Consider the following 21,219-nt stretch of genomic DNA (forward strand, 5'->3'; position numbering starts at 1 on the left):
TCTGTCCCTGGGATTCTCCAGGCGAGTATACTGAGTGGGCTTCCATGCCGTTCTCCAGGGGATCTTCCCAACCCAGGGAGCCAACCCATGGTTCTTACATCTCCTGCATCGGCACGTGGGTTCTTTCCCGCTAGGGCCCTCGGGGAAGCCCTAACGAGGCCGTGATCTTACCCACCCCCAAGCTCTGCGAGGGGCAGGGGCATGTGAGGCTCTGTCAATGCTGCATCGTCCGAAGCCAAGACTTGCAGGGAGACCGAGGTGCCTCGTGAAGCTGACATAACTCCGGAGACCACAGCCCCTCATCCTCAGGGCTGGTGCCCCCAGGCGGGGGCAGCCTGTGGAAAGGCAGAAGTCACTGCAAGTCGCAAAGACTCTTGGGGCCTGACTCCGCGGCCTCCGGGTGTGCCCTGCACGTCTGGGTGACCTCAGGGAGGCGGCTTGAGTTCTCTGTGCCTCGGCTTCCCCATGTGTGCCGGGAGGAGAAGGACGCCGGCCCCAGTCTCGGTAGGGCGGGGAGCGAGCCACGCCGGGTCAGTGTCCGCCCGGGCTGCCGTGACCACAGGGCAGACCTCGCGGCCCCGAGGACAGCGGGCGGTGAGTGGTGGGGCAGGCAGTCACCTGAGCTCTTGGCCCTGCTCGGGACTGTCCAGCGTCCTTCTAAGGAGGGGGAGGCCTGCGTCATCAGGTTCTGGGAGACGGCGCTTTCTCCCGGCAGGAGTGGGGGGGCTTGCTCAGGACAGTGGAGTCAGCAGACGTGTGACCGCTGGGCACCCAGGGGCGGGGCAGGCCCCAGCAGCACTGGGTGCAGCTCAGAACCCCCAGAGGCGAGTGGAGACACGATCCACAAGCCCAGAGCGGTCACTTTGAGAGAGCACCGCTGCCTCCAGCCAGCCAGCCGGCCGAAGGGGTGTCTGTCCCTGTGTGGAGCAGTCCAGGGAGCCTCTCTTGTGCTGCCCCTCCGAGATCAGCGGTGACTCTGCCAGCCCCAGGCCCTCTGTGGCCGTGGTCCCCCACCTGCAGCCAGAGGGGCCTTGCACGTGCGGTGCTGACCGTGTGTGGCCCTTCCTGACTCCTGCCTGTCAGCAGGGTTGAGCCCAGATGGCAGTCTCCGTCTGAGTACACGTGACCTGGCCCCGTGGCCCCCTCCTGCCTGCCCCGAGGCCCCCTGCTCCAGGGTCTCCTGCAGGCGCCACGCCCTGCCTTGCTGGGTCTGCGCTGTCCCCTCACTGGGAGCACATCTTCACGCCCAGCCTAGTGTCCCTGCCCGCCTCCGCTTGGCCCTCACCCACCCCCCACCCCCGCACCTCCCCAGCCACGGGGCTCACCTGTGCTCTCAGCCCCTGAGGATGGGGAGCGTGTCTGCTCTGTCCTCCTTCATGGGGCGTGTGGCGGGCACTCAGGGAAGACTCCTGAGGGCTGCAGCTGAAGCTGAAGCCCTGGGGTCAGCAATGGCGCAGTGAGCTCTGTGTCCTTAAAGAGGGGGAGCAGATGGCCAGGAGGCTCTGCTGCAAGGGTTCCCGTGAGAGCAAGGCAGAGTTCTGTGCAAGCGCCGCCCAGGGCACCAAGCCCTCCCTGGGTAAGTGGGTTTCAGGGAAAGCCCCTCAGAGTAGGTGGCACCTGGGACACCGTCCAGTGGGGCGGCAGCAAGGGAGCCGGCCGGGCAGGGCAGGGGCCATGTGTTTCTGCCCCAGGTCCCGCCCCTGAGCGTGGGCCCCGGCTCGGGCCTCACGGCTCCCTGCCAGCACACGGGTGATGGCTGCACATGCCAGCTTCGCTGAGGGCCAGCTGTTGGTCGCTGCTCAGACTTTCTTAGTGGATGAGGGAAGGGCCAGTGATCAGTTGGTGCTGTGTAATTTTTCAAGATTGGAGCCTGGAAACGGGCCCTTTCCTAAGGTAACTCCACGTGCCTCTGCCCACATCATGCCTTGCTAGGAGGCATGGCCTTACTGGCCCTTCCGAGACCATGTGCTTTTCGGAGCTGCCAGCACCCCCTGCCTCTGTCCTGTTTGACCCGCAGCAACCCGCGACGTCCTGTATCCTGCCAGTCTGGTGCCCTGTTGAGGGCCACCTTTGCAGCTCTGCTCAGTAACAGCTGCTAACCCCAAGGGACCCCAGAGTCAACTTTTGACTTTCCATCTTTTCCTGAGCTCTTGGGCTTTGGTGGAGGAGAGGGGTGCAGAGTCTGCCTTTGGGGCCCTTATTGAGGTTTGGTGACTCTTCTCATACTTGCTGGGCGCCCTCACACAGGGTGTCCTCCGCGGCAGAGTCAAGTCCCGGTGGCCCAGCGCCACCTGCATTGAGTGTCCTCACGTCCTGGAAGGAGAAGGTCAGCGTGGACGGCGGCTCTTTGGGGAAAGCCATCACTTCCGGTCCGGCCCCTCGGGAGTCCAGGGTTCCCTCTGAACAGAGCAGGGGATCCCATCTTCCCATGTGACTGCAGACCATCTGCCCGTGTGCAGGATATTTAAGTCCATTGGAAATGGCTGAGCGTGCTGTGTAGTACATGCAAAGGGAAAAAACAGTTCCTAGGGCGAGGTGGGGCGGCGCGGGAGGGCCCGGGTAGTTTCCCCTTGACTTCTGTTTTTGCCTTAAATCTCCCCTACAGAAAAGCTTTCCTGCGTGCTGTCTGTGGAAGGCACCCCTAAGGAAGGAGAAGGTCCCGCCTGTCTTGTCCAAGACCTGGCGGTCCTCTTTGGTTGCTTTAAGGACCCCTGGGGCCTAACCTGCCTCTTGAATAATCTGTATGCAGGCCAGGAAGCAACAGTTAGAATTGGACATGGAACAACAGACTGGTTCCAAATAGGAAAAGGAGTACGTCAAGGCTGTATATTGTCACCCTGCTTATTTAACTTACATGCAGAGTACATCATGAGAAACGCTGGACTGGAAGAAACACAAGCTGGAATCAAGATTGCCGGGAGAAATATCAATCACCTCAGATATGCAGATGACACCACCCTTATGGCAGAAAGTGAAGAGGAACTAAAAAGCCTCTTGATGAAAGTGAAAGAGGAGAGTGAAAAAGTTGGCTTAAAGCTCAACATTCAGAAAACGAAGATCATGGCATCCGGTCTCATCATTCCATGGGAAACAGATGGGGAAACAGTGGAAACAGTGTCAGACTTTATTTTTTTGGGCTCCAAAATCACTGCAGATGATGATTGCAGCCATGAAATTAAAAGACGCTTACTCCTTGGAAGAAAAGTTATGACCGACTTAGATAGCATATTCAAAAGCAGAGACATTACTTTGCCGACTAAGGTCCATCTAGTCAAGGCTATAATTTTTCCTGTGGTCATGTGTGGATGTGAGAGTTGGACTGTGAAGAAGGCTGAGCACCGAAGAATTGATGCTTTTGAACTGTGGTGTTGGAGAAGACTCTTGAGAGTCCCTTGGACTGCAAGGAGATCCAACCAGTCCATTCTGAAGGAGATCAGCCCTGGGTGTTCTTTTAAGGGACTGATGCTAAGGCTGAAGCTCCAGTACTTTGGCCACCTCATGCGAAGAGTTGACTCATTGGAAAAGACTTTGATGCTGGGAGGGATTGGGGGCAGGAGAAGGGGACAACAGAGGATGAGATGGCTGGATGGCATCACTGACTCGATGGACGTGAGTCTGAGTGAACTCAGGGAGTTGGTGATGGACAGGGAGGCCTGGCGTGCTGCAATTCATGGGGTTGCAAAGAGTCCGACACGACTGAGCAACTGAACTGAACTGGAACCCCTGAAAGGCGGCCAGGGACTGGATCACGCGCCTCCTTCTCGGTGAGAGTGTCCAGCAGATTCGAACTTGTCGACTACCCCACTGCTTTACACATTCTTGCCATACCGGAGACCAGGGGAGATCTGCCCGATGCTCCGCAGGCTTTCCAAATCTTTCCCTAATTAAAGGGCCTCCCAGCTGCGTGCATAGCTCTTCTGCCTCAATCTCTCTGCCCTTTGGTGTTTGTGTTTAAAATTCCATCTTTCCAAAATGTTTGCCCCACTCAGCAAGTCTCCTTGAAAGCCCCACTTTTGTTTGGGGGAAGGTTTTGTTTCTTTTGGCATTTATTCCGCCTCCGTAGAGGAAGTTTAAGTCTCTCTGGGACTGCCTGTGCAGGTGCTCTGGGCTCGCTTTGTTGTGGTCCTTAGGTCTGAGTGTCAGCACAGTGCTGGCAGCGGCGGCCACGCTCCGGTAACCTCTGGGTGAGGGACTGCAGGGTCGTGCTGGCCTCACTCTGGGTAAAATCAACGCGAGAACTGTGTCCTCGGCGCTTCTGTTCAGCGCGAGTGCCACGCAGGCTCAGGGATGGACTTCGGAAGGGTCTGGCCTCAGTAGGGGCCGGGGTGTCAGCAGGAGGCTGCACTCCACCTGCCCCGCCTCGTTCTTATCAGCTGGCCCTGGAGGCCTGAGTCATCGCGAACGCCTGAAGACCCCTGCCGTGGCCTTGCCCTGATAGTTTCTAGTTGGAGCCTGTTTGGCTCTCAGAGCATCGCAGGAACTGTGTGGCAGGCACCCTGTTGCTGGGGGCCCTGACAGCAGGGCTTTGTGGTGTGCTCAGAGCACTTCGTGAAGAGGGACGAGGAGTCTGGGTCAGACCCCGCCCTCTGGTTGACGGTGCAGGTGAGTTGGAGGGAGGTGCCGGGCCAGCAGAAGCAGAGAGCGTCTCCTTTCTGCGGCCGGCCGTCAGGAGGCCCGGTGCCGGCCGCGGGCGCTGGTCCTGGAGCAGGAGAGCCTGGATCGCCCCCTTAGGGCGCATCTGGCTGGGGAGGCTGATTCACACCCTTGGCGTCCCCGCCTTTGAAGCTGGCTGGGGACCGGGTCCTGCAGGACCTCAGATGAGTGAGGGGCTGTCGTTCACGTCCTGGATGCCGGCCTGACCGTGGGGAGCAGCAAGGCCGGGCATGTGGTTAGGGAGTAACTGGAGTGGGAGCTCTGGGGAAACCGCTCCTTGGAGAGGGAAGGGGGACGATTTGCGTTTTACAAATAAAGTCCTAGGAAAGCTCTCTAAGTTTGGGCCAGAGTTCAGAGGAGAAGTGCGTCCTGCAGCCACAGGCTTTACCTTTCTTCCCCTGTGGTGGGTCATTCCCACCTGGGCACCTCGGAGACGGGCCCGGAGCTTAGTTTTGGTACTTTGGGGTCTCACCCAGGACCTTCCTCAGTAAACATTTTGTTTTGAGGAAGAATGTCAAACTTTTTTTTATTTTTTTAATAACGTCACAACTTTTTTTCATACAAAGTGAAAGTGACGGCCCTCAGCCGTGTCCAACTCTGACCCCATGGACTGTAGCCCACCCAGTGTCCTCTGTCCATGGGATTTTCCAGGCAAGAATGCTGGAGTGGGGTGCCACTGCCTTCTGATCTTCCCAACCCAGAGACTGAACCCCGGTCTCCCATGTTGTAGGCAGGCGCTTTACCATCTGAGCCACCATATCCTGAATGGTCATAGAGATAGTAAGTTAGTAAACTTAAGTCTTGTCCTGTGAAATTTTGTAGGATCTTAACACTGAAGTGACGCTTACTCGTCATCTAGTTGAGTGTTTTTTTCCTTTTAAAAGCGAGTGGAGCCCTCCTTTCAAACTCAGTCTTTTGCCAAACTGGAACAAAACAGACGGAGGTGGGCCCAGACTTCCTCTCTTCCTCTTAACCACCCGGAGCCCCACCGTCTCCACCAGCACCCACCCCTCACCGACTACCTCTTCTCTGCCTTGGAGAAGCACAGCCCCACCTTGTTCAGTTTGGGTCCATTTTCGAGATGAGGACACTGAGGCCCAGGGCAGCTGTGGCTCATCTGGTGATCCAGCCCCGCTTCTTTGAGACCTGCCCCAGCCTCCAGGCAGTGGTGCGTCCCCGCCCCATGCTGCGTTGATCTGTTGTGATGTAGGAGAGCAGAAGGTTGTAAGCAGCTGGGAAGATGCTCAAGCAGATCCAACCTGCTCCGGATGCCTCGTGCTTGGGGGTCACTTTTTACACTGGAACTTAAGTTACGTAGCATCCTCTTACCTGCTAGAAACCCCAAGTGGTGTTTTTGTATTTTCACTGAACTTATAATAGTTCCCTGGGTATTCCTGTGCTGTCTGCCTGGAATGTTCTCTCCGTTGAGTCTTTAAAAAAAGAGAGAGAGATAACTGTGATTATGTAGATATAACCCATGTACTATCACACCCCCCTTAAAGTGTGCAGGGGTCTTTCCGCATCTTCACAGAGTCGTGTGACCCTCTGTGCTCGACACTCCACGCCTCACTTCTCCGACCAGGTGGGCAGTCCCGCCGGCTTCTCCGTGACCCACTCCCCACCTGCGGGCTTCAGTTTTTATGGCCGAGTGGAGGCATCAGCCCCTTGAGACCTGTTCCCTAGCCTCGCCCGCACCTCCGCCACCCCAGAGGCGCTCCGGGTGGTGCACCTCGTGTCTGCAGCATCCAGTCCTCCCCTTCCAGGGCCCAGAGCACCTCCCCGTGCCCCGCTCTCTCTCCTCTGAGACTTTCGGCCTGGGGACGCAGATTTCATCTCTCACACACTTAGGCAGACTGTATCTGGCGGATTTGAGTTTTACTTCCTAATGAGCCAAAGTGGAAACACAGAGGTGCTCTTGATCAGGGCAGACACGGCAGCACAGGGCACACATCTGTTGCTCCTGAGTGGAGCTGTTTCCCAAGTAGGAAGAGTTACAGCTTCCCTTGGTGTGCGGTCATTTTCTCTGAGTGACTCAGTGAAATGAAAATAAAACCTTGCTGAGACATCCATCCAGTGGAAGGAATCCGGTGTGAAACGTTGTGGTCAGCCAGCCCGGATGGTTTTTGTGCTAAGGGAGGGGAAAGGAAAAAGAAAAAGAGCCACCAGCTTTTCCGGGTCTGTCTCCTATAACGTGGCGCACCAGCGTGGGCCCTCCCTGCCTCTCAGAAGCGCGCGCACACACGCGCACACGCGCGCACGTGGCATCAGTAGTGTCGCCGGATCCTGGCGGGCTGGTGCACTGTCCGGGTGGTTCAGAAGGTGGCGGTCACAAGAGTTTGGAACGTGCGGTGGGCAGGGCCAGGACTGTGGCATGTGGCTCGGTGGCTGCGTGGCCCTGAGGCTCATGAGCTCCCAGGCCACCCTGCAGGGCTCTGAGGGGCCTGGGGTGGGAGTGGGTGGGTTTCCTTCAGTTCTGACTGCCGCCTCCAAACTGTGCGAGCTCGGCCTCTCTGTGCCTCTGTGTGCTCCTCTGTGAGCAGTAAGAAATTTGGCATAAACTGGTTCGTACAGGGTTGCCATGACTTTAAAATGAGGACATGCATTCCATGCTTAGAAGAGTGTTTCGTGCATAGCAGGCACTTGAAGAGTGTGCAGTGCTTAGGATCTTCGCCTTAATACTGACGACGCTAAAATAGTGAGCTAAGACAGAGGGACCCTCCGTCCTGCCCATGAAGTCGCTTTCTCTTTGCAAAAATGAGTTTTCATGTATTTTTACCTGGTATTTTCCCCAGAAAGTTGGGAGGTGGTTTGTAAGAATGCAGCCAGCGCCTTAATAATGCTTTTTCACCCTCAGCCTGAGAAAGCAGGGCCGAGGGCTGCCTAGGAGGAGGTTTCTGCTCTGTCTCAGGAGCCTCCCTCACTAAGGGAGGCTGTGGGCACAGCTCCTGGGGGCACCTGCGTGGAGTGGGGGCGCAGAGCGGTTTGCAACCCCCGGGGACGTGGTGCGGAAGCTTGAGTCTGTCCTGGACTTGGGAGGTCACGGTGACGCGGTGCCTCCCCGGCCATGGCCCTCCGTGTCCATCTCGCCCACCCAGCCAGTCCCTGGTCCAGCTCGGGACGTTTGGGGGAGCTTCAGAAGGTCAGAACTTGGGGACTTCCCTGGTGGTCCAGCGGTCAAGACTCCGAACTCGCTGTGCAGGGCGCTGGGGTTTGATCCCTGGTCAGGAAACTGGATGCCACATGCCGCCACGAAGATCCCGCGTGTTGCAACAACAGAAAAGGTCCTGCAAGCCGCAGCAAAGACGGAAGATCCTGCGGGCCACGGCCAAGACCCAGCGCAGCCAGAAGGAGATAAAAGAGGGATCAGAGCTCCCCCCAAGTGGCCCTGGTTTTCCATAGTTCAGAACAGTCCCACTGACTGGACGTTTAGGAAGCCCTACCAGTATCCCACTTGGCCTGGGGCGTGCAGACCTCCCTGCCCTGAGCAAAGAGCCCCCCACCCTGAATCTTGGGCCCCAGGCTGGGTCTGGTCCAGGGTATCGGGCACGGCCCGCAGACCGTGGATGATGGGATCGCCGTGGCTGAGGAAGCCTTGGGCGTGTGTGGAAGGGGACCTTGCAGGAGAAGTGGGGCTCTCCAGGTGGCACTGGGGGGCAGGTGATCCAGGCCGAGAGACGGGCTGGGGGACAGCGATGGGGGGTGCTCGTGGGCAGGACTGCAGCAGGAAGCTGGGCCCGGGCTGGAGGGTGGCACCTCCGCCCGCTGCCCCCCGAGGCCGAGGTGATGGCCGCCCTGTGTGCTGCAGCCCCTGACCGTGGCTCGGTGGCTGCATGCAGCCCTCTGGACGCAGTCCGGGTAACGTGGGATGCAGTGAGTCTCTGCCTCTGACTTCTCGAAGGTGCTTGTGTATCGCGCCCAATCCCTGGGGTCCAGCTCTTAGAGAGGCAGGCAGCTTAGGAAAACCCTGGCCCCTCTGTGCACACAGGTGATGAGGTCACTGCTGGCCCGGGAACGGCGAATTTAATTAGGCACCGAGCACCTGGTCCGCCCCCTTCGGGAAGCGTAGGGTTACACGTGGAAACCAGGAACCTTGTGTGCCCTGGGCGACCCACGTGTCCTGATTTTAATTTCTCCTTTCAGCCTGTCTTCTCTTTGTTCTGACTCTCCCTTAGGAAAACCCTTCTGGCCTCCCACTCCAGGCTGTGAGCTTCCCGGAGGCCGAGCCCTGGGGGATGAGGGGCTGAAACCTAGCCCAGGAAGTCTGCGTTTGTTTATTATTTGGGGAGTTTCTATTGCCCCCATCTGGGGGTGGTCTGAGGCACCTGCCTAAGAGAAGAAGCACGGGCTTAGTGTTTGCTGAGAAAGCTCTCTGTTGTTAATGGCATGTGAGAGATGGGTCTCCGAGCAGAGTAGAGTGTGTCGATCGGAACTGATTCCCGAACGTTGGCAGCTGCACGTGTGTTAGACCCTTGGCGCCAGAACCCGGCGGGTAGTGCGTGCTGATATCGAGCTCGAGCCGGGGCCCGGATCCAAGAGGCACAGCTCACGCACGTTATAATGGTGCTGAAATCGGGAAGTTGCTTCTTAATGCTCATCATGTGCAGTTCACGTTTTCCTTCAAAGTGGTGGTGGTGCTTAATCAGTGAGTCGTGTCCGACTCTTGTGACCCCATGGACTGTGGCCCACCAGACTCCTCTGTCCATGGGATTCCCAGGCAGAGGCGCTGGAGTCAGTTGCCGTTTCCCCTCCAGAGGATCCTCCCGACGCAGCGACTGAACCTGCGTCTCCCGCTCTGCAGCGCGTTCTTTGGCTCTGAGCCTCCTGGGAAGCCCTCCTTCCAAGAGCACTCTCAGAGCGCTCAGCCTGCAGATGAAGAGCCTGAACTTGCACTGAAGGGCACTGCCCTGTGAGGCCTTCGATAGTCTCGTTGGGAGACGGTCAGGACCCGAGAAACGAGGGGGCTGGCAGCCTTGGGGTTGGGCCATGCTGGTTGGTGTGGGGGTCCTGGCCCGCGGTGCAGCAGGGGTGGAGGGGGGCAGGCAGGCGGTCAGGACCCGAGACACGAGGGGGCTGGTAGCCTTGGGGTTGGGCCATGCTGGTTGGTGCGGGGGTCCTGGCCCACGGTGCAGCAGGGGTGGAGGGGGACAGGCAGGCGGTCAGGACCCGAGACACGAGGGGGCTGGTAGCCTTGGGGTTGGGCCATGCTGGTTGGTGCGGGGGTCCTGGCCCACGGTGCAGCAGGGGTGGAGGGGGGCAGGCAGGCGGTCAGGACCCGAGACACGAGGGGGCTGGTAGCCTTGGGGTTGGGCCATGCTGGTTGGTGCGGGGGTCCTGGCCCGCGGTGCAGCAGGGGTGGAGGGGGGCAGGCAGGTGGTCAGGACCCGAGAAACGAGGGGGCTGGTAGCCTTGGGGTTGGGCCATGCTGGTTGGTGCGGGGGTCCTGGCCCGCGGTGCAGCAGGGGTAGAGGGGAACAGGCAGGGGCCGTGCAGACCCCAGGTCCTCCCCAGCTCTCCTCCCTCCAGAGCCTGCTGGAGGGGCGGTGGGAGCGGCAGCCCCTCACCGTGTCCGCCCGTCGGGGCCTGGGCCTGCCTTCACAGATGGGTCCTCGAGCGCGTGCTTAAACCTGGGAGGTTGGTGGGGGTGGCGCTTTATAAAACAGTGCAAGGCCTGGCGTCACATTGGAAGGGGTCCACAGGCTCTGCTCCCCGGCGGAGGCCCCTCCCCATTCCCCAGACTCGCGCCTCCTCCAAGTCCTCTCCGAGGCCCGTGCCGGCTCCCCTCTCCTGAGGCAGCGCCTCCCCACTCCTTCACTCCTGGTCCTCTCAGTCTGCCTCCCGGGTCCCTGGCCCCTGCGGCCCCCCTCCTGTCACGGCCCTCAGCCCTCGGGGAGGCTCCTCCCGCCTTGCCTGTTTACAGCGGTTGGAGTTCGCTTTGCAAGAGCAGGGCCACACCCGTCCACCTCGTCTGCCTCTGAATCCACGGTGCCTCACACGCGCCTGGTACTCAGGATCATAGAGGCAGGCTCTGCAGCCCCCAGTTCCGAGGCTCAGGAAGGGTGCACTCTGCCAGGAAGTGGCAGACCAAGGATTTGAACCTGGCTTTGATTGGGGGTTGGTGTTTCCCCATAGGTTGGATTTCTGATGCGGGCGTGTGTCACTAGAAACACTCTCATTTTTAAATTTTTATTAGGGAGAATCGGGGGACGTTTGAGGCCCTGGAAAAAATAAAAGGAATAGGTTGTAAGCAGAGACCTCTGCTGGCCGCGGGCAGGGAGCTCCGGCATTTTGACCCGCTGCGCTCTGCCCAGCCGTGATTGCAGCCACGTTCCCCATCTGAGCGTGCGACCCAGCGAGCAGGGTCTGTTTTCGATTCTTATCTCTCTGGTGGCGGGCTCTCAGCCAGCGGGCAGATCAAAAGACAGAATGTGTTCATTTGGCCCTATTTTAAAAAAAAAAGCAAAAAGCTGAGGTACAGGGCGCCATGAATTAGGTTATCCATGGAGTTGAACTGGCCTGGCTTTTGTGCTTTTTTTTTTTAAAGGTTCATCTCGAGTTTCTCTTTCTGGTTGAGCAGTTTTTTTCAACATTAATAACTATTGGAGAAGGGGAAGAGACAAAGTAGAACCATATGGCGGCCTGAACACAAGCCTTGCTCGTGGCCGGAAGCTTCTGATTTGTATCTCTTCATGTGATCAGCTGTTGGGCTCGATAGTGGGAAAGTATGCCGTCTGGGGCAACAGCAAGAGGGGATGTAATTCCCTTTTTTTTTTTTTTTTTTTTTTTTAACCCAGCTGCATCTCGCATGTCTCTTTTTAGACACTGGCTGGGAGCTGTGTGGCTTGGGGCAAGTGACTTCCCTAAGGCCCTTCTTTGGAAGAGGGACCACGAGTCTGTATGCAGGGCCGTTCGGAGGACTCAAGGAGGCGGTGCAGGCGGAGTTTACAGTGCCCGGCGGGCCCTACCAGGCGCCGGCGGTTCCTTCCTCCTCCTCTTGATTCTTCTCTTGCTCACGGTGTCCCCTGAGGCTGTGGATCGAGGCCTACTGGCCTCTCTCCTGCCTTCCACCTTCTGGGCTTATCACTGCCACCCCCTCCCCCCCCCCGCCCATGTCACCCCGTCTTGCCTGTGGGCACCTGTGAGCCGGGTGGGGGTGGGTACCAGTGGTGGAGGGCTGAACTTGACCACCAGGAGGAGGGCGGGACGGCTGTCTTGGCCCAGGCAGCCTTGTTTATTATTCCACATCACTTGGAATTAGGCTTAAATCCCCCCCAACAGCTTGGATTGGTCTGACACCTTTGTGTTTTCTGGACCTTGCTCGCAAAGGCCGTTAAGCAGATCGGATGGGCAGCCTGGACAGAAACCATCCACCCTCGAGTGGTCGACAGGCCTGCCTTGGACCACAAGGCCGCAGAGGAAACGCACATCGAAGGGATCTCCCAGCTTTGTCTGGACCTGTCCTTCCTTTTAAATTGCTTGCAAGCTTGTGATCCCTGAGACTTAATGTGATTTCTTCCCTGTTGTAAGCATTTGACAAGAGGAGGAGGTGGGGTAGGGTTGGGATGAGGGCAGGGAGAGAGTCATTAACTGATTGACTGGATTTCAGAGATTAAACCCTGTGGCCTCAGATCACAGGACTGACACCCACTTCCATGAGCAGGTGGAGCACCCGCCAGTGTGTGCATTGCTGGCTCGGGTCGGGGACCAGCCTCTGGGAGAGCCGACTCGGGGCTCGGTGAAGAATGCCAAGTGCGAGGAAGGAGTAACCTGGTGGCCAAGGCCATTGTTAGGACAGCCATCCCCAGAGCGCTTGGGGTCCAGTTCACATCCATGTCACCGCGGAATCCAAAGAATTTGGCATCTTGATAAAGAAGTTGGGAGTTTGGGCTGATCCCTGCAGGGTGGTAGGATCAGTATCATAGGATCAGTATAATTAGACATACTTATGATGAAGTGAAGTTGCTTAGTTGTGTCCAACTCTTTGCAACCCCATGAATGTAGCCCACCAGGCTCCTCCGTCCGTGGGATTTTCCAGGCAAGAGTACGCGAGTGGGTTGCCATTCCCTTCTCCAGGAGCTCTTTCCCACCCAGGGATCAAACCCGGGTCTCCCGCATTGCAGGCAGACGCTTTTCCATCTGAGCCACCAGGGAAGCCAGGCATTCTTATACTAAAATATTATTCATTATGTATCTGAAACAAGAATCTAACTGACCAGTGCATTCCCTTATCCAGAAGCAGGGAGGGTTTTTAAGTGGAGGAACGCGTGCTCAGACTTGTGTGTCCCAGAACACACGCTGTGTAGGACAGCGTGGTGGTTTCCGAGGGCGCAGGCGGAAGTGGAGGGGTGGGGAGAGGGAGGATTAGGACACATCCCACTGAGCCGGGGCTGGGTCGGGTCCTGACTGCTGTGCAGATGTGGAGGCCCGCCGTGAAGCCCGCACTCCCTCTTCCCCGTGATGGCAGTCAGGTTATTCTTACAGAGCATCTTATCTTTGGTCAGAGAAACAGGACGGGTGGGGCGAAGGTGTATGCAAGGATGTGGCCCACGTTGAGAGTCTGTCCGGGAGCAGAAATTCTTTGTACCAGTGGGGGTGGAGGATCATCAGGGCGAGTCACTGCCCCGTGCTTCTCCCCGTTGGGCGAGGCAGCCGTCACTCGCGAGTGCCCTGAGTGTGTCTGTGCTCCGCCGTGGCTTTGTGAGTCGCAGTTCAGATGTGAGTTTTCCTGAGGTGGGCTAGTTCCCGGCCATAGATTCTGAGGAGTCCAGGCGCAGACCTTCCAGGTGGGCCAGATCCAGGCACTCAGGTACAGTCTCCACAGCTCTGCTGTGCCCAGGAACGCAGGGAGGGAGTCTCCGGATGCCTGCTGCACCCCCGGCCCGGCTGCCCTGGCAGAGAGAAGGTGAGCCGTCCACCACCTTCCGCGGCCCAGAAGCACTCTTCCCCGCATGCAGCAGCAGCTGAGGCCCTCTGGTTGCCCTTGGCGGGTGCTGGCAGCATAGAGATGAACCCTGGCCGACTGTGTGGATGGCGGGGCCCTGTGGCAGCCCTGTTGCTTTAATCTGCTTTGTTCTTCGAAGGACTTGAGTTACAAAGTGGGTGGCAGGGGGCGCTTCTGCGCCTTTATGCCAACCTAGAAAGTACCCAGATCTGCTTGGGCGGCAGAAAGGACTGGATTCCACTTTGCAGAAATCTGGCTGCCTCGTTTTTTTGCTTTAACCAGGCCAGAAACATTTAAAGAAGAGGAGGAGGATGTCATTGGGTTGTGAACCTTTAAAATAAAACCCATCCTCTCATAAAATTTCAGACATTTTAATACCCCCTGCTCCCCCCCCCCCAAAAAAAGAAGGCATTCTCAAATAAAGGGTGAATACGCTTGCCCATACGAGCAGCTCGACGTCATTTTGATGAGAGTCTGTCTTTACCCGAATCGTCTGCACTGAAGCCGTGAAGCCCCTACCGCAGCGCAGCAGCCGTCTGTGTCTGATGCGGCGCCCCTGCTGTTTGCCGGACAAACCACCTCGGGCCCAGCCCCGGCCTGTGTGGCGAGTCAGCAGCAGGCAGGGGCGCGAACCCAGGTCTCTCGGTTCTCAGCCTGTACTGTGGCTGTGCTCCTTGGGGTCATGTGGTAACAAACACACCCACACACCCGGGACTTCATTAAGACTCTCGCATACACACACACCCAGGACACACTCACCCAGGACACCCACTAGGACTCCCACATACACACACCCACACACACCCAGGACACATACACCCAGGACACACTCAGCCAGGACACACACCCAGGACTTCCACTAAGACTCCCGCATACACACACACCCAGGACGCTCACCCAGGACACACACCTGGGACTTCCACTAAGACTCCCGCATATACACGCACTCACCCAGGACTCACACCCGGGACACACACATAGAGACACACACCCAGGGCCTCCGCTAAGACTCCCGCTGCCTCTGCTGCTCTGGAGCCACACCGCCGGCCCGTGTCTGAGACGCCTGGTTGGGGCTGCACTGACACTGTCGTTGGTGACCGTCAAAGTTTAGTTCTTGACCAGGCACTCTGGGTGAAGAGTCTTGCTGTGCATCAGGTTATTAATGTAGAGCTGCTTGGCCTCCAGGGGGCCCCATGTTGTAAGGGGGGCCTCTAGGTGGTGCCAGCAGTGGAGAAGCCGCCTGCCACTGCAGGAGATGTGGGTTCCATCTCTGGGTCGGGAAGATCCCCTGGAGGAGGGCATGGCATCCCACGGGTAGAGGTGGGCCCGGCAGGCTGTGGTCCATGGGGTCGCAGAGAGTTGGACACGACTGAAACTACTTGGCGCACACACACGCGCGCGCACACACACGCACACACACGCGTGCTGTAAAACTCCTCCCTTTCTCCCCACCCCTGCCGTGTTTCAAGGGCTTGCTGTGTGTCATTCACTGTCCAGGGACCAAGGATTCCGTGGTGAACAGGATCAAAGTCCTTGCCCTGGAAAAACTTATATTCTGGGGAGAGAGTGAAAAATCAGTGTTAAAAAAAAAAAACAAAGATGGTGTTACTGTAATCAGTGTTACTGTAAGTGCTTGGAAGAAATTACTGAGATACCTTTGTTCCACACATTAGCCTCTTGGATAGGAGTGAAGTCAAGCCTGTTTCATACCAAATCCCATTGTCTTGGGAGCATCCCTGGCAGGGCTGGGGGGAGAGGGCAGTGTGGCTCTGGGCAGAGCCGGCTCTCAGTGGTGCGTTTCCCTCCGGTGCCTGGGGCGGTGTAGTACGTTCAGGTGTGACCTCGGCTGGAGCTGCTACTGCCCAGGCCGGAACTGCTGGCTGAGAACAGCAGGCAGGGACAGTGTGGAGGGCGGGGCGGGGCGGCAGGGACATCAGTGCGTCGGCTCCTGATGAGCACACTTGCTCTCCACTGGGCGCTGTGCTGAGTCCCGATCGAAGGCGTCACGTCCAGCTGGGTTGGTTCTTCTTTATCGCACTCTGCAGGTGGGAAAGAAGTCCAGTAAGTTGCCCCAGGCCAAGAGGCCAGTGAGGAGTAGAATGAGGAAGTGTGACTTCAGAGCCTGTTCGCTTGGTCTTTACTATAATCCAGGGTGAATCAGGCCAGTAGTGTCAGGGCCCAACAGGTAAGCCAAGGTTCCAGCCCAAGGGAACAGAGATGCCAGGGAGAGGCTGTCACGTGCTAGGCAGGCACGTAGGTGCCTGGGGCCATTTCACGTGGCCACCGACAAGAAAGCAAGGCCACTTCAAATCCCAGCTGCCCTGGGCAGAAGCTACTAACATCTTCCTTGCCTTGATTTGGACTTCTCTAGGTGAAAGACTCTGTGGCCTTCCCTAGCTGAGCCGTGGTGGGGTCATTTCCCAGCGGGCGTGCCTTGGGCGTGCACGCTCCTTCCTCTTGTTCAGTTGCTAAGTCGTGTCCTGCTCTTCGCAACCCCATAGACTGCAGCACACCAGCCTCTCCTGTCCTCCACCGTCTCCTGGAGTTTTCTCAGATTCATGTGTCCGTTGAGTAGTTGATGCTATCTAGCCATCTCATCCTCTGTCATCCCCTTCTCCTCCTGTCCTCGATCTTTCCCAGCATCGGGGTCTTTTCCAGTGAGTCTGCTCTTTCTACTCGAAAGTGGAAAGTATTGGAGCTTCAGCATCAGTCCTTCCAATGAATATTTAGGGTGGGAACAATGCATCACGACTTTGGAAGACGGTGTGAGCTTCCAGTAGGCAGCATACCATCTGTAAAGGGCCCGGCGCAGGGCACGACACATGACCGACGCCTGGTGTCCTCAGCACCAGCACTAACTGAAAACAGCCCCATTTTTGTTTGTGTGTCTTTTTTGGGCAGGGAGTCGGGCACACAGATGGGTTTTGCATCCAGAAGGAATACTGAAATAAGCGTGTCGTGTAAAGGGGCTAATGGTGCGTGTGTGTGTGTGTGTGTGTGTGTGTCTAGGGTGCTGCCCAGTGTTTTGCTCACATGAAACAGCTGTGAGTCACAGGGCACAGCCACTGCCTCCCGGGGGTGCCAGACAGCGCCTTCCAGGCTGAGCTCAGAAGCACCCCACAGTCAGCAGAGGTGCCTCAAGAAGCCTGTGGAGGCTGGTGGTCTCCGAGGTGGCGGCGACCCCTGTCCGTGTCTCTGGTCGCGGCGAGGGTCTTCCAGGGCACCCAGGGACTGCCGTGGGTGTCAGCGCCTCTGCTGGGTGTCTGCCACATGATCTAACTTTTCCATGTGGAAGGGTTGTTGGTGCCGTTGGAGGCCCACTTGTCTGGTAAACGATACGGCGGGGCCTCCGTTAACCCAGGCCCACGAAGCGAGTAAGTCAGCACACTGAAAAGATAGCGTGGAAGTGACTCAAGCCTGGGGGAATCCGTTCCTGAGGACGCAGCCCTCCCTGCCTGGAATATTTTGGTGGAAGTTGATGTTTGAGTTGGGAGGAAGAGGCCAGAGGCCTGGTTCCTAGCAGAGCTCTGCGTCCAGTTTAGCAGCGTTTGCCCTGGGATTCCAGGGCCCTCTCCTCAGTGAGGGGCCCCAGGACGGTCAGCCTGAGCACAGCAGCTGGAGCTCGGCGTGGGGGAAGCTGGCGGGAAGCTACCTTTGCCGTAGGTAGGGCTGATGCTACGTGCCGACCTGGTAATGCTTGGCCGGGGGCTTGGAAAGAGCTGGAAACTCCACCCAGTGTGGGAGCCTGTGGAGCGCCCGGCACGGACAGGCTCTTCTTCCCCTGAGTTCTCTGGGTTCCTGTGTGTGTGAAGTGTTTCCCTTCTTCTCAGGACTCCAGCTTGTGCTTTGCCCCCCAGAGACCAGGTCCTGGCACACACGGACTTAGATGTGCTGGACCACCCTGGCGGCCCCGTCATTAAAGCCGCACACAGGTGGAGGGAATGCCGTGTGGGAGCTCACACTCCACTGTAAGCCAAGAACTGGTTTCTTTACAGCGGGACGCAGTTGGTGTCAGACACGTATGGAAAGGAAAGGAACGGGCCCCTGATGCTGGCAGGGCACCACGGGCCAGCTGCGGTGCTGCTAGCCAGCCGGGGCGTGACGTGTGGTCCTGACCCCGGCTCTGCCTTTTCCTCTCTCCCCCCAGGTGCCCAGCCTGTGTGAAGACCTCCTGTCCTCGGTTGACCAGCCACTGAAAATCGCCAGAGACAAGGTGGTGGGGAAGGACTACCTCTTGTGTGACTACAACAGGGACGGGGACTCCTACAGGTGAGCCCGCGCCCCGGGCGCCCACTGCCGCCGCCAGCAGCCCAGCCTTCCTCTCTTGTTCTGCCCATCCTTCCATCCTTCCGTCCACCTGGCCTCGACCAGCCGGTGTTTGTGGAGCGCCCCTAGTGCGCGTGGGAGACGTAGCAGCGAACAGGAGGCCTCTGCCCTGGGGGCTCACAGTCCAATGGAAGAAAGAGGTTGCTGAAAAGCAGCTAGCTACTTCATTAAAACTCTCATCGAATCCTGCAAAGGAGAAGGTCCAGGGTGTGCCTGTGACAGGGATCCCCAGTGCGGGAGGGCCTGGGTACTTGAGGGCATGTGAGTGAAGCTTGTCAGACAGGCGTGCAGCTCTCCCTTGGTTCCGCCTTCACCTCTTCCCGAGCCGTGAGTTACTGGGTCAGTGCTCATCCCTGCCCCCTGGCGATCTCCAGGCTCGAGCAGCACACACACCGGGGTCTGGACACTTTGTGACTTGATTGCTGCAGCCATGGCCAGGCTTATTTGAGGGCAGCATAGAGAAGGCCGAGGTTGACTCCAGGAAGACTTTCTGAAGGAGGTGATGTCTGAGCTAGGTTTTTAAAGGTGGATAAAAGTTCTTAAATATTAAAAAAAGATGAAAGTAGAAGTTGCTTGGTCATGTCTGACTCTTTGTGACCCCATGGACTATACAGTCCATGGAATTCTCGAAGCCAAAAGACTGGAGTGGGTAGCCTTTCTTTTCTCCAGGGGATCTTCCCCACCCAGGGATGGAACCCAGGTCTCTCACGTTGCAGGCGGATTCTTTATCTGAGCCACCAGGGAAGCCCAAGAATACTGGAGTGGGCAGCCTGTCCCTTCTTCAGGGGATCTTCCCCAACCAGGAATCAAGCCGGGTCTCCTGCACTGCAGGCGGCTTCTTTAGCACCTGAGCCGTCAGGGAGGGCCTGATACAGGTGGAGTGGGGGAAAGATGAGGAATCCTTAAGCCTGTCTGGTATTCCTGGGATGGGTGGTGGTAATCAGTGCCTTGGAGAATGGTGCCTTAGGTTTATGTGGAGGCCACAGAACCTGAGCTGAGTCTTGATGCGTTGGCCTCGTGCTCTCTGGGGGACAGGTGGGCCCTAAGAAGTAAAAGCAGGAGAGAATCGCTGGCGGGAGCCGGCATGGCTCTGGGGCAGCACCGCCTGCTGGAGCAGCTGGGACTCTGATGATCAGTCTCTGGGCTCTCGAGCGTCAGCTGGACGTGACCGGGCTCGCTCTTCTCACAGCACGCTCAGCCGCGCGTCTGTGTGAGCAGGCACTCGTCCGCCAGGCCCTTCGGCGCTCTTCTGCGCGGCTTGTGTGTCCTGCTGAGGACTCCAGAGAGCAAGCAGACGTGGGAACCGTGGAGATGGTTGAAGAGCACACGGAGATACGGAGAAGACAGGGAGAGGCGGGCGTGATGGGTGGTCGGGGCTGACGTGAGCCCTCAGGGCGAGAAGGCTCCCTCCCGCACAGGTTGGGGGCAGAGCGTCCCACGTGAAGGCCCTGGGTGGGACGCAGGGAGCCCGGCAGGGAGGGGAGCTGGGGTGGAGGGGGCCCTTGCAGGGCAAGGCGAGGGTGACGCAGGCTCGGTGCGGGCACGTGGGGTTAAGGGAGGTAACGCCCCTGAAGTGCCACGCAGCGCAGAAAGTGCAGTGGCGTGAAAGTGTCAATCGCTCAGTTGTGTCCGGCCCCATGGGCTGTAGCCACCCGGCTGCTCTGTCTGTGGGGATTCTCCAGGCAAGAATTTGGGGATGGGTAGCCGTTCTCCAGAACTTGGGGCGGAAATTACAAAGCACTAATGCTGCTTAAGGGAGACTGGACAGCTGTCCTAGGATAGTGTCTCTTTCCTAGCTTCAGATGGAAGCTGGGTAAAGGATGTCCTTCGGCCTGATCCAGACTGGAGCCTAGAGCGGAGACGGGGAGAGGTGGTCGGGTTTGAGGTCAGGTTTAGACGTAGAGCCAGTGGGGTTTGCTGATCGAGGGGGTCAGGAAGGAGCAGCTGGAGAGGCGGCGGGGTCCCTGAGCGTGGAGGTGAGGAGGGCTCTGGGGGCATCTTAAGCTCCAGATGCCCAGCGGATGGAATCAGACAGCCTGTGTGTATTCTTGAGGTACAGAGGTGGGCGTCCGGCTCCGAGGTGGTGAGACTGCCTGAGGCGGGTCTGGCTCAGCCTGAGGGGTCTGGCCACGGCCCGGGTCGTGGGCAGAGGGCCGCGTCCCGTCCTCAGTGGGGGCGAGGCCCCAAGGGCGCTAAGTGGGCTAACAGGCCAGGGAGCCCGTGATGAAAGGACGCCGCGGAGTGCGTCATCAGACACAGGGTTCAGGGGGCCATCCTGGAAGAGGAGCCCCAGGGCTGAGGCTTGCTGAGTCAACATCATCGTTACATTTCTTGTTTCCTCCTGAAAATTCGGGCTTGCTGTATGAGACAGCTGTTACCCAGTGAACAGTGGAAGGCTGGGGTCGTTTCCCACTCCAGGCCAGTTTGCCGGGTTTCCTGAGGACGTGGGACCCATGGCCCCGCTGGGTCACGCTGCCGGCTTCCACCCACATTCCTGGGGGCTCCCGGGGGCTGGGGGTCTTCGGCCAAAGAGGAGCCGGGGCACAGGGCTTTCAGTTTTTCTCTTCTTGGTATACAACTTCAAGGTCTTCTGATTTTCTCCACACATTTCTGTCCTAACTGTGTTTGATCGTTTGCTTAAATAAGATCCTTATGGTGTGACGGTTTGCCAGGAGCGCTGTTTGAAACCTGTTAGCTGAAACAAAAAGCATTCTCTGAGGGAAATGAAAGGCCTGACTTTTGAAATCTAAGCGTTCCTGTCCATCTGTCTTTTTTCAAATGGCCTCCATTTAAGCTCTTTAATGTGTTCTGAGTGCCCCTTCCACTCAGAATATTCTGGGTAATGTTATGATTTTTTTTCCCCCAGCTACAATTACCCCGGCTCCAGGACTAACGGCTAGAAATGCTGTCGTCTGTGAGCCAGGGGAGATGTGAGTTACAGGCTTCTTGAAAATTCCAGACTCCCAGTCAGCAAGAGAGATGGGCTCCTATGTCTCAGTTGGGTCGCCTTTAAACAAAAGCTGGCTGGGGCGGGTCTTCCAGCCCCCCGGACAGCGGGGGACACTTCACCATGGCTGCAAAGGGCAGACCTCTGAGGGTGCTGGCCGGGCAGGCGAGGAGTGGGGGGTCTCACACTCGGCTTCCTTTCCACCCTCTTGGCGAACGGAGGTACGAAACCTCCTGGTTTATGTATAAATACTGATGGTGACAGCCCTCTTCATCTTTGGGCCCGGTAAGAGGTCTTCGTTGATTTTTTTTTTTTAAATTCTTAGGCGTCCCCCAGCAGAAAGAGCAGAGAGTTG

At 57.8% G+C, this 21,219-nt stretch overlaps 1 protein-coding gene across 4 annotated transcripts in view; it reads left to right on the forward strand.

Annotated features, from left to right (window-relative positions):
• CAPZB (capping actin protein of muscle Z-line subunit beta) overlaps nt 1–21,219 on the forward strand; it is a 153,637-nt gene that overhangs the window by 96,654 nt on the left and 35,764 nt on the right. For all 4 annotated transcript variants that reach the window (XM_027965602.3, XM_027965601.3, XM_042244747.2 and 1 more), the window contains exon 3: nt 17,739–17,860. In XM_027965602.3, the coding sequence (XP_027821403.2) occupies nt 17,739–17,860 (122 nt within the window). The remainder of the gene's footprint in view (nt 1–17,738; nt 17,861–21,219) is intronic.

This window comes from Ovis aries, chromosome 2, assembly GCF_016772045.2.
Source record: "Ovis aries strain OAR_USU_Benz2616 breed Rambouillet chromosome 2, ARS-UI_Ramb_v3.0, whole genome shotgun sequence".
In the NCBI taxonomy this organism is placed as follows: domain Eukaryota; kingdom Metazoa; phylum Chordata; class Mammalia; order Artiodactyla; family Bovidae; genus Ovis; species Ovis aries.